The sequence below is a fragment of the Filicampus tigris genome, chromosome 4 (assembly GCF_054856515.1).
Source record: "Filicampus tigris isolate MCC_2025a chromosome 4, RoL_Ftig_1.0, whole genome shotgun sequence".
Taxonomy (NCBI): Eukaryota; Metazoa; Chordata; class Actinopteri; order Syngnathiformes; family Syngnathidae; genus Filicampus; species Filicampus tigris.
Genome location: NC_141220.1, coordinates 29179198 through 29190956, shown reverse-complemented (window position 1 = coordinate 29190956; position 11759 = coordinate 29179198). Strand labels below are relative to the sequence as shown.

The window sequence follows — 11759 nt, the reverse complement described above, 5'->3', positions numbered from 1 at the left end:
CTCCGGCGGTTCCGGCGCATGCGCTTTATTGCACGGGACACAATTGCAAGTGAGCGGAAGGATGCCTGCAGGTGCGCAATTCTCACGCCGAGAGCGGCGGAAAGGCGGCGGCGGCGGCGGCGGCGGCGGCCAGCTGCAGCAGGAGCAAGACGCCGCTGGGGCCGCCAGGCCGCCTGGCCGCCGCGTTGGAGGCGTCGGCGGATGGGGGGCCGTTACACAATTCCTCCGTACAGCATTTTGTGCCAGCGGTGGCCGGACAAGCAGCCGCCGTTTTACAGCCCAACTCGGTTATCTTGGTCTTGTCGGCGGTGTCTGCAAGGCGTCGGAAAAACAAACAAACAAACAAACAAACAAACAAACAAGCAAGCAAGCAAGCACTTGAAGGAGCGGCCCCACGATCACGTGACCCGGCGCGTCAGGCACTCGCCGCACCAAACTTACCCGGGGTAGTGAAACACCCGCCGATGCCGGCGCCACACGCTTTTTTCGGACAGCTTGAGTAATTTCCAGTACACTTGTTGCACGAGTCGGCGCCGGTGCCGGTGCAGGCGTAGCATGTCAAGGGCTTGTTACACGAGTCCTTGTCACAGCATGTTGTGCCATCGGTTAGGGTGGCACAATCCGCCGTCGGTTTACAGGCCAACGTCTTCACCTTGTTGTTCTCTGCAAGGCGTCGGAAATAAGACAAGCACGCGTCCCTTCGCGTGATCGGCGTCGTCGATGGCATGGGGTCGCGTCGGGTCGGGTCGGGTCATGACAAACTCACCAATGACGGTGGAACATTGCTCTTCGTCAGCGCAGTCGCTGGCGGTGCAGGTCGAGGTCCGGCCAAGACAAGCGGCGCAGGCTGTCTCATCGGCACACTTGTAGCACTTCACCGCAGCTGCCGAGCAAAGACACAAAATGCATGCGCCGATGGGATGGCTCGAGCGCGCTCGGGCGGCCTTTGCGGGGCCCCCGGGCAGACGGCGGCGCTTGCAGGAGCTTTGCAGGAGCTTTGCAGGAGCTCCGCCATTCGCGTCAAAAGAGCAATTTGGGCGTCAGAGTCGCCTTTGTGACAAACCCGCAAATCTTTTCCCGATCATGTGGATTTTCGGCTTTCCTGCAGTGCCTTCTGCCCGCCCACAAGCGTGTGCGCGCGTTACCTGACGAGTGCGTGATCATGTGCAGGAAGAGGAACGGGAGGACCAAGCAAACGTGGCTCTTCATCGTGGCCTGCCGCGCGGAAAGAATGGCGATCGGTCGACCGGGTGGCTGGCTGGATGGATGGACGGACGGATGGACGGACGGACGGATGGCTGCTGGAGACTGACTGAACGGCTCGCTCGCCTCCGCGCCTCCTTTTTGGCCTCTGTGGCCCGACGTCGTCATAGAGCGCTCGTGAGGCGCATGACAGGGCCACCGTCGTCGTCATAAGGCATCAAAGGCCCTCTTGCGTCATGCAGCGAAAACAACACAACAAAGTCACGCTTGCCGGGCCTCCGTTTCTCGCCCTCGGTCGGTCGGGCTCGATGACGTCATGTCTGCTTTGCTTTTGACCCCTTCCAGATCTTTGATGACGCAACGTCGGCGGCCGAACGAACGTGACGTTCTTGTTCAAGGCCTTGTCCACGTGGGCAACAAAGAATACCATTTAAGGACAGTTTTCAGCAAATGTCATAATTAAAGTTGAGGAAAAGAGGGCATTTTTATCGATAGCAAAAAAAAAGTCTTGTTTTTTTTTCAATATTGGATCAGTCAATAGACACACTTTGTTGGTGGGATTTTCTTCAGAAACACTTTCTCAGAATTGCAGAGAGGAGTGAATGAAAGAAATGGATCAAGTCTGATTCATTTTCATGAAAAAAGTCATTTTTGACAATGAATTCAATATATTGGAGGACAAAAATGTGCTGACAGTCCCATTTTCAAGAAAATGGGAATTTGCGGGAAAAGATGAGATGAAATGATTCAACAAGATCTGCCCTTCTCTCCCCCATGAGGCCGTACGGGCGTGGGGTCAAATGAAGGCAAGGCTTTCATAAGGGCCTCCTTTATTTATCATGTCAAAGAACACCCACAGAAATATACAAGACTCGCTTTTAAGATAAATCTAATTTGATGACGTGACAAATTCCCATTTATTTATTCATTTTTGAGATAATTTGAACACAAAACTACCAAATAGACCTTATACGCGATATATATTCATTAGTGCATGTGATCGCGTCTGTTTATTTGAAATAAAGTATAATTACTCTAAATCAATAAAAACTACCAAATAGACCTTATATGCGATATATATTCATTAGTGCATGTGATCGCGTCTGTTTATTTGAAATAAAGTATAATTACTCTAAATCAATAATAATGAGAGTATTTCTTTAGAACACACAAAGTATATTCAATCAATCAATCAATCACATTTTATTTATATAGCACTTTTCATACATAAAAATGCAACTCAAAGTGCTTTAAAACATTCAAAGCAAAACATAGAATTATCTTCAATCAAAATTTGTTTGAATGGCATAATATTCAGGTTAGCTATACAAGACAAATGGCATATATTTATGCTTTTGTGATAAAGCGAATGAAACAAGGACGTGAGCAAATTCAAGATAAAGACCAAAAACACTTTGGACTGCTGAAAATGAGTAAAGTATCCCTTGAAAGATCAGAGTCCAAATATTGAACATGTTACAGAAGTCAACACGTCCGTATATGGACCACTTTGAACTCTCTTTCTGTCATTTTAATGCACAGACCCCGAAAAAATCGAATCAAATCAAATAAATCCCTCTTCCTAAAGCGTCTCACTCCTGAGTCGGTCGGGATAACCAAGGTTAACCTTTTATACTTTTGGCAACACGTGGGAGTGACTAAACTTTGAAAAGTACAAGGCTTGTACAATTTGCAGTCATAAAAAAAGCACATTTGCATATAAAGCGTGACATGAAACGCTGGTCTACTTGGTCCAACTTGTATTCGCCACAACGACTTTCCAACGGCCGGCGCCTTGAAATGAAATTGCGTCTTTATTCATCAAATGTCTTTGATGTGCCATAAATCAAAAATGCAGTTGACATACCAGCAACCGAAAAAACACGCAGATATACAGATCCAGGTAACCCAACTAATGGAATGAGTTACATGTGGCCCAAAGGACGCTCGGCTCACATGCATTTCAACTGTGCTGATCTTTCAACTTCTACTCACAAAATGTGTGTTGCCACATGAGGTGAGAACACTGCACGTGAGGAGGATGAGAAAAATCCCCCAAGAGGGAGGTATCTGGAAAAAAGAAAAAAAGTGCCCATAAAAGTGGCATCTAACATTGAGTTTTGTAATCAAAGCCATTCTACTCTATAAAGCCGTCATCCGGCTAACACGAACGAGTTTAACCACATTACAGTCCAGATTTTTGACTCCAATTGATTCTTGTACAGTTCTTTCGTCAATTGAAGTTGAGCAGCTCAGTTTTACTACGTGAAAGTAAATCATCATCAAATAATGGAGACCAGCGAACCAGGGTAGTGTTTGAACACGGGCACAAAGACAAAAAAAACAAAACGCTTTAAGGTTCTTTTGTATTATACACGGATGTGTATTATACACTCGATTTTATGGTTGTTGTTTTTTTTCCTCTGCAAGATCCTGTTTTTGGGGCATGTCAAGATTTTACTTGACAAGTCCAATTCTTCCCAAGGAAAGAGGCAGCTTCTGTTTGAAGTCATGATTAGTTTTTCCAATTAAGCGGTTAAAAAAAAAAGTCAGTTCTTCTTTGTCAAAGTTTCTTTTTTTTTTTTTTTTTTTCCAAGAAAGTCACTTGGGTAGGATGTATTTCATTGTATTTTTTAAGGTACTAAAGAAAACCTTTTTTGCGAAACCAGTAGTTGCTTAAAGAGGAAGTCAACAAACATTTTTTTCCAGAATATGTTCTATGCAAGCCCACTAGTTGAGACCAGGTATTCTGAATAATATTAAGAAAAAAATACTCTTATTTTGTTTTTACCAGAAGATTTGGACAAACATTCTTTACCCACAAAAGTACATAAGGGGATAACAAGGGCAATTTGTGGTCATCAAGCCTGGGTTGGAATTTCAAAAGCATCCATACTCCTGAAGGTATAGCGCCAACATATTTTTGCATAATCCCCAGGTGTAGCAGGTACCATATTCCCACAAAAAAATATCATATGAAAAAACAAATACGTCCTTATTAAAGAACTGATTCACCCATATACAGTAATATTATCAAACCAAGTTCCCATGAAGAGAGTCTTACGTTTAAGAGAATTAATGTCCTTGTTATTCCATAAACAGTAATTATGGGGCAAAAAGTTGTGCTTGTAAATGAGAGACCGAGCTAAAAAAAGATTAGCAATGAAAATGAGCCATCTTTACTGGTGGTAGCTTGTCAATATCATAATTAGACGCTAGAAAAAAGTTGAACCCACCCGTACGAGAAAGAAGGTGCTGAGGTATGATACTCCAAACGGAGGTGGCATTCGTAAAAAAAAATGTTTCAGCCATTCTAGCGCAGGTATATTACTCAGACTGTAAAAGTCCCCCAAATGAAGCCCATGCACCATTTCCAACCGAAATCATCACACCAGCTTTTTTCAAGTAATGAGTCTTTTTTTCTTGCGGCAAAAAAATAAAGAGCATCTGGTCAGTGATCAAAGTTTCACTGGCCACGTAAAAAGGTTGCGAAAGCGATGTCACTTTTTAGAAATAGGCCCAGAGCCATTCCAAAAGCAGTCTTTGTCATTTATCGTCAAATTTGATAAGTGCACTACAAGTCAGGATTGTTCGCAGCCTCACGTGAAGTCTCGCTGCAGTCGCAGATTGGACGGCCGACCTGGTCCACTTGGACGAAAGAACGATGACGTCACCGTCACTTTGCATGTCACACGCTGCTTTGCTGCCACCTACAGGCCATTAGATTGAACTATAAAACAAACTGACAAGCAGATCACAATCAGGAATGCATTATGGGCGCCCAGCCACAATACCTACCAAAGACGCGCGCGCACACACACACACACACACACACACCCACACACACACACACCCACACACGCCCACACACACCCACACACCCCCACACACACACACACACCGATAAAGATGTGTACATCATCACAACAAGTAAAAAACAACAACAAAAAAACCAAGATGGAGACATGAAAGATTATGGAAGAGGGGTCCTTCGCCGTGGCGCTGAGTGGCTAAAACAAAGTTTCCATTCTGGGTCGAGATGCTTATCAGGCGGGATGTGGTTCAAAAGGTCCCATTAACAGCAGCTTTAAGGCTGAGGGCTCAGTTATGCGGCGGCAAGCGGCAAGTAACGCGATACCATGGGTCGCTAGGCCTCGCTTGTCGCCACGGCAACATGACAACAAAAGCAGAAGCGGCGGAATCTGCTTTCATGAAGCTGAGAAGCGCACACGGCACTTTGATACCCGCCAGCGGAAAAGCACGCCGGCAGTCCAATCCATCAACAAATGGATCAACCAGCCAGCAAAACGGGCCCAAGTAACTAACCGACTAACCTATCAAGCAACCGATTAAACGACCAACAAAGCAACCAACCAACCCAACTGACCAAGCAACTAACCTATCAAGCAACCGATTAAACGACCAACAAAGCAACCAACCCACCCAACTGACCAAGCTAGCAACCGACTGAGTAGTTTGAGTAGGTGACGAACCAACCAATTGACCAACACATCAAGCACTTGAGGGCAAGTAACCAGGCAACTAACCTACCAATAAAACTGACCCAAAGACTGAACGACCAACTAACTGGCCCATCGGATGATGAACACAATAACAAACCGACCAGTCGACAAACCAACTAACCGACGGGCTAGCAACCCAACCGACCAACGAACAAAACGACCAATCAGCTACCCTACCGACAAACTGAACATCAAGTGACCGAGGGGCCAAATAACTAAACAACTAAGGCCTTGTCTACACGTAGCTGGGGTTTTTTAACAACCGTATATCCCTCCCCCCGCCTGCGTTGGAACACACATAAAATAAAACGCATCCACACGTAACCGCAGAAGTGCGTCTTCAAACGCACGCCAAGCCTCTAGGCGGCAGTAATTAGCCAAATACTGTCCATTCGGAAGAACTTCCGTCCTTTGACGTCACTTCTACGAAACCAAAAACACGGCGCCAAACTCATTCGGGAGAACCGACAAAAGGTCAGAATTGCTTTTTAGACCTTTCAACAAGAAGCAGTGGTTGGTTGCGGACAAATGAGTAAGCAAAAAGCGCATCGAGAATGGCAATAATCAAGGCAGCGCCGCAAGAGTCGCATGAAAACACAAGTCGCGCAAGTGACGTCAAAGCATCGTTGTCGCACGTGACGACGTAAATCTCCGGCTATACCCGTCCGGACGAAAACGCGGACCAGGAGACATCCGGATGTATCCGCAAATCTCCACTGCGGCCGGAGTTTTGCGTTTTCACCGAAAAAACTCCGGGGACGTGTGGATGATAGGGCTAAGCGCAGGCTTATATCCGGCGTTCTCAAAAACCTCGGCTACGTGTAGACAGGGCCTCAATTTACCAACCGACAGATTGACTGATTGATCACCAGATGATCAAGCTAAAAAAAACAACTATCCTACCCACTTACCTACCAATTGAGCACCCAGCCAATCGACCACCAACAAACCAACTAATTGACCAACTGACCAAATAGTCACTCTACCTACCTACCAACAAATGACCCAACCAAGTATCCGGCCAAACAGCCAATCCATCGACAGACACACCGACCAGTTTACTAATCCACCAAGAAACATTCACCCAAAAGTCACATGAAGACAAACTCAAGCACAGATATGCTCATTTTGGAGCACAAATGACTTTATTGGACTTGGATTGAGTCAAGGCGCAAAAAATAAGTACCGGTAAGTGTTTCAAAGAACCTGAAGAGCACTCACTCATTTTGCTCACATAAAGGCCAACTTATCAAGGAAAACAAATGTTCCCTCGAGTGTCTCCTGACGTGTTGCACAACTGCGAGGAGCTTCGTCCGTGACGGTTTCTTCTGGAGTGACGAGCTCTCGGCACAGGCCACTCAGAGGGCTCACATTCCAGCGCTAAGCCCCCCCTCGTTGACACCCCCCTAGAGCCGACACCCTAAAAAAAGACCAGATATCAGAGGCCCGATGGACCCTCCCCTCAAGCGCGAAACTAGCGCGAACGCTCTCTTCCAGCTGCCTCCACTTGTCTGCAGCATCCTGATGGAGGAGTCGGCAAACGTGTGATCAGCGCAACGTTGTGAAGTTGTCACTTTGGAAACGATGAGCGGCTCTCAGAGGAAAGCCAAGACGTACGAGGACGTGGATGAGAACGAGCTGCTGGCCACGCTCTCCTGTGAGGAACTGCGGCAGCTGGAGGAGGAACTGGACGACCTCCACCCCGACGACTGCGTCCCCATCGGCCTCAGGCAGAAGGACCGGACGGCTAAGAGGCCCACCGGGACCTTTGACAGGGACGCGCTGCTCAAGTACTGCGAGGATGACAACAGCAAAAACCTCGGACAGGTGAGAGCGAATGCGAACCGGCCGGTCGCCGGTTTGGAAAAATCTTTTCAAAATGCTCTGTTCATGCCCAACGCATTTGGTTCTTTGAAGGCAAGTCAATGACCCATTGTGTCAGTATGTTAAGATTGTTTATTTTATTCGTCCGGCGTCACAGGCACACCATATCACTGCACAACACGGTGACCAAGCAACAAAGAAAGAAACAGACTAAGTCTACCTGACCAAATAAGCTACCAACCAACCAAATAATGACCAAGTAACTATCCAACTAAATAAATCCACAGACCACCTGAATAACCGGATGATCAATAGACTAAATAAACCGTCAGACCAACTAACCAGCCAAACCGCAAACAACCCACCGAGCAAACAATTAGCTAGATAACTAATCAGTTTAACCTACCAACCAATGGACCAACGACAACCAGTGAACAAGGGTCAACCAGGTAGAGTAACTTACCGACAGACCAATAAATCAACCAAAACACTGACAAAGCAACACAACCAACCGACTAATCCAGACCGACTTACTGACCAACTAGCACTTTACTGACCAGCTGCCCAACCAACCGATCGGCTGCCCAATTGATGAACTGACACCTAAACCTATGAACAAGCTGAAAGACAGGCTAATCGTTTAACAAACTAAACAACAAAGTGACACACCCAACCAAGTGAACGACAAACTAAACAAGGTACGGAACAATTAATTGAACGACCGACTATCATCTTAGCAGCTGATCAACTAACCAACCAACCAACCAACCATGAAACCCATCAGGAAAAGTCACACAAGCGCCGCGGGAGAAACACGCAAACTACGTCAGAGCTTCGAATCCAACTGAAAATCTTCTGACTGCATGGCAGGTGTACGAACCACAAGTCAGCATTTAGTCAACTTTGAGAGTCCACCATAGTATTGTCACTGACCAGAGAAGGACGGGGAGAATCCTCCGAGGAAACCGACGAGATCGAGTTGGCTAAAATAGTGACCATGCGGTGGTAGGAGTGGGACAACAACAAGGCTCTTGTTGTTAGTGACTGTTTTTCACCAGCTCACATCCGATCTATTTTTACGCCCTGTCCACAGGGAGGCCACCCAGATAAGAACTGGGGCCAACAAGGGGACACCAGGACTCCAGAGGAGCGGCGCAAGACACCTCAAAAGGGGAAACGAATGCAACATTTTTCAAGGAAAAGTGTTGAAAAGGCAGATCAGAATCAAAAGGAGGTGCCGAATGAATGCCCCGACAAGAAGACTACATTGAAGACCACGGAGATGACAAAACCGGACTTGGTTGGCTCCGACGCAGCCAGTGGGAACCCCATCGTCATTGAGGAGGCCTTGGAGAAAGTGGCGCAGGATGATCCCAACACAAGCGAAGTGAACCTCAACAACGTCCAGGACATCTCCCAGGAGACGTTGCTCCGCTTCGCCGAGGCTCTCAGCGCCAACACCCACGTCGCGGTCTTCAGCCTCGCCAACACCCACGCCGACGACCGCGTGGCCGTGGCTATATCGAAGACTCTCAGTCGGAACCGGTCCATCCGAAACCTGAACATCGAGTCCAACTTTGTCTCGGGGGCCGGGGTCCTGGCTCTGCTGGAGGCTCTGACCCACAACAGCACCCTGGTGGAACTCCGCTTTCATAACCAGAGGCACATCTGCGGTGGTAAAGCGGAGATGGAGATGGTCCGGCTCCTCCGGGAGAACACCACCTTGCTCAAGCTCGGGTACCACTTTGATCTACCGGGTCCGAGGATGGCAGCCACCGGGATCCTGACTCGGAACCAGGACCAGGAGCGACAGCGGCGGCTCCAACGCAAGAAGGAGCAAAGTCCTGTTGAGATGTCGACTGAAACTTCACCAAAGAAGCAGATGTCCAAGATCAACCTTCACCCTCCAGGTGGGGTCAAGCATCGGGTCCTTGAAGATGGTAAGACTAGATTTATTTCACAACAACTTTTGTCCGTGTCCCTATCACTTTTGTCCTCTACATGTTTTGTCCTCTACTAGCTTTGTCCTCTACTAGTTGTTCCCTCCAATGTAAGAAGGAGCAGAGTACTGCTGAGGCGCCTACTCAAGCATCACACAAGAAGCCAACTTCCAAGATCAACCTTCACAGAAAATCCACCATGGTGGCCCCTCCTGGCGGAGAGACACCCACCAGGAAGATTGCAGAGATGGTCAAACACCACGAAGGTTGCAAGGCTGCGTTCAATCAGAAGAAGCCAAAGTCCAAGAATCTGAAGAATGGCACCAATGACAAGGAGAGCGGGGACATTCTGAAAGAGCTCAAGAACTCCTTAAAGCCGTCCCTACATAGGAGGAGAGACGAGTCATTCCGTCCGTCGCCGCCGCCGCCGTCCCTCCAGAGATCCGGTCGGGACGACTTGATGGCGGCCATTCGGGGGAGCGGCATCAGGTCCTTGAAAAGGGTAAGACCACAAGAGCTCCCGTTGCAAGTACCAGAGCGGTGGTTCTCGAATTGGGATTTGGTGACCTCGGTCGGTCCAGAACCGTAGATCCGGCCAGTACAAAAATAATTCACAATAAATTACTGTGCCTTGAAAAAGTATTTGCCCCTTCCCCATTCGTGATTGTTTGCTTATTCATCGCAGATCGTCATCGAACATGAACTGCAGTTCAGGTCATACCACGGCATCTCATTGGATTAAACTCCGGAATTCAATTTAGCTACTCTGAACCTTTTTTTGGGGGGCATTCACAGGCAGACTTGCCGGTATATTCTGGCTGGTTGGCCTGCTGCACAACGCAGGAGTGCTTTAGCTTGGGGGCACCAACTGATGTTTGGACATTGGTCTGCGGGATTTTCGGATGGACGGCATCCATTGGTACATTAATCAGAGCAAGTAGTTCAGATCCTGTAGAAGCAAAGCGGCCGCAGACCGTCATACAGTACTGCCAATATTCTGCCTATTTTTATGCCACATGTAACGAGTACATATAATAGGTCGAAGAAAGTCCCATTTGATTCAAGGACAGAAGGCTTATTTTTTTGAGGATATACTTTTTTTTTTTTTTTTTTTAAAGAGATTAAAGGTGCCTTTTTCCAGAGCAAAAGGTTGAAATTCACTTGTCAAATATATTTTTTTTAAAAATGAGTTTCCCTTGTTAAACTTTGACTTTGGTGTCAGAATATTAAGACTGTATAGTGGAAAGATCCCCACAAGGTTACCTTTTTTTTTTTCTTTCTTGAAATGAATATGAATTTGTGATCATTTTGATTTTTTCTTTCCTGGAAAATAGGCAAGCTTTTCATTCCTATAGCATTTAATTGGCATTAGGACGATGTCCTTGGAAAGATTTCCCGTCAAGTTTGAAAAGCGCTGCACTAAAGCACTTAAGAGCCGAGACGATGACGGCTCCCATCACCGCCACACTTTATAAATAGTGGCGACTCCTTTACAGCATCTTGATCGGATTTTGCAAACAGCTGAGAGAAGGTCCTTCGCATTCCAACTTCACAAAACCGAACAATTAGTCTCGGATGGTATCGTTTGTACCAATTACAAGTCTGAATGGTTCTTGTAGGCTGCCGGACTGGATTGGTTAATAAGAGGACATTTTTGGCCGACGCTTTGGAGGTAGTGGTCAAAAGGAAGCAAAGTGAAGCAGATTCGCAAGGCAAAGTGTTGTAATAAATGCAAACGTAACATGTAGCAATAAATGCCATAGGAATGAGAAAGTTACATGATCATTTTTTGGGGGGAATAAAAAACCCTTCAATGTCACAACGTATTTTTCCAAGACAAAGTCACAATATTATGACATTGAATTTTGGATATTTAGCGGAGCCCCAAGTCACAGCTGACGGAACCCGCGGGGACCCCAGTTTGCCCCAAACCGCGGCTTTGCAATAGTCTTTCAACTATTGAGTCTCTTGAATGGCGCAATACAAACCTAAGCTATTAGCGTTATTACTCTACTCAACTGAAAGCATTTTCATTTTCGAACATCTTAACATTGCATGTGTTTTTGCCGTTGCAGGCGTCGCAGACTTGAAGACCCTCGTCAGATATCCCATTTGGATTTCTTTTTAAAAGGTGGTAACAGTGTATCAGATTGCTAACACACTGACGTGTAGTTATGTATGTGCGTGTCAACTCTTTGTAACGTGCCAAACAACATTAAATGCTAATAATGTCTCAAATAAACGCAGTATGCTTGTCATGACAAAAACA

The 11759-nt window shown here is 46.6% G+C and overlaps 2 protein-coding genes across 4 annotated transcripts; one reads left to right on the top strand and one right to left on the bottom strand.

Moving 5' to 3' along the window:
* Positions 1-9: 9 nt before the first annotated feature.
* On the bottom strand, positions 10-1470 carry LOC147149369 (uncharacterized). The gene is made up of 4 exons (XM_086027346.1): positions 1146-1470; positions 767-883; positions 442-663; positions 10-312 (listed from the first exon to the last, which is right to left on the bottom strand). The coding sequence occupies exons 1-4, from the start codon at positions 1369-1371 to the stop codon at positions 83-85; spliced, it is 795 nt and encodes a 264-aa protein (XP_085883472.1). The 5' UTR covers positions 1372-1470; the 3' UTR covers positions 10-82.
* Positions 1471-3040: 1570 nt separating this feature from the next.
* Positions 3041-11700, top strand: lmod2a (leiomodin 2 (cardiac) a). Of its 3 annotated transcripts, XM_086027336.1 has the most exons (5): positions 3078-3220; positions 7244-7553; positions 8644-9490; positions 9571-9992; positions 11566-11700. In XM_086027336.1, the coding sequence occupies exons 2-5, from the start codon at positions 7311-7313 to the stop codon at positions 11578-11580; spliced, it is 1527 nt and encodes a 508-aa protein (XP_085883462.1). In that variant the 5' UTR covers positions 3078-3220; positions 7244-7310; the 3' UTR covers positions 11581-11700. The 3 variants fall into 3 exon arrangements, with proteins under 3 accessions (XP_085883461.1, XP_085883462.1, XP_085883460.1); XM_086027335.1 differs by lacking the exon at positions 11566-11700 and having other exon boundaries at positions 3041-3106; positions 9571-10089; XM_086027334.1 differs by lacking the exon at positions 11566-11700 and having other exon boundaries at positions 9571-10089.
* The last annotated feature ends 59 nt before the right edge of the window (positions 11701-11759 follow it).

Bases quoted from the DNA above. Each gene is read 5' to 3' on its own strand.
- LOC147149369 (XM_086027346.1), bottom strand. From the start codon at position 1,371: ATGACGACGTCGGGCCACAGAGGCCAAAAAGGAGGCGCGGAGGCGAGC. The intron at 884-1,145 runs GTAACGCGCGCA...TTTGCTCGGCAG, and splicing joins CATGATCACGCACTCGTCAG to CTGCGGTGAAGTGCTACAAG. The intron at 664-766 runs GTGAGTTTGTCA...GACGCCTTGCAG, and splicing joins GCAATGTTCCACCGTCATTG to AGAACAACAAGGTGAAGACG.
- lmod2a (XM_086027335.1), top strand. From the start codon at position 7,311: ATGAGCGGCTCTCAGAGGAAAGCCAAGACGTACGAGGACGTGGATGAG. The intron at 7,554-8,643 runs GTGAGAGCGAAT...CCCTGTCCACAG, and splicing joins ACAGCAAAAACCTCGGACAG to GGAGGCCACCCAGATAAGAA. The intron at 9,491-9,570 runs GTAAGACTAGAT...GTCCTCTACTAG, and splicing joins GCATCGGGTCCTTGAAGATG to CTTTGTCCTCTACTAGTTGT.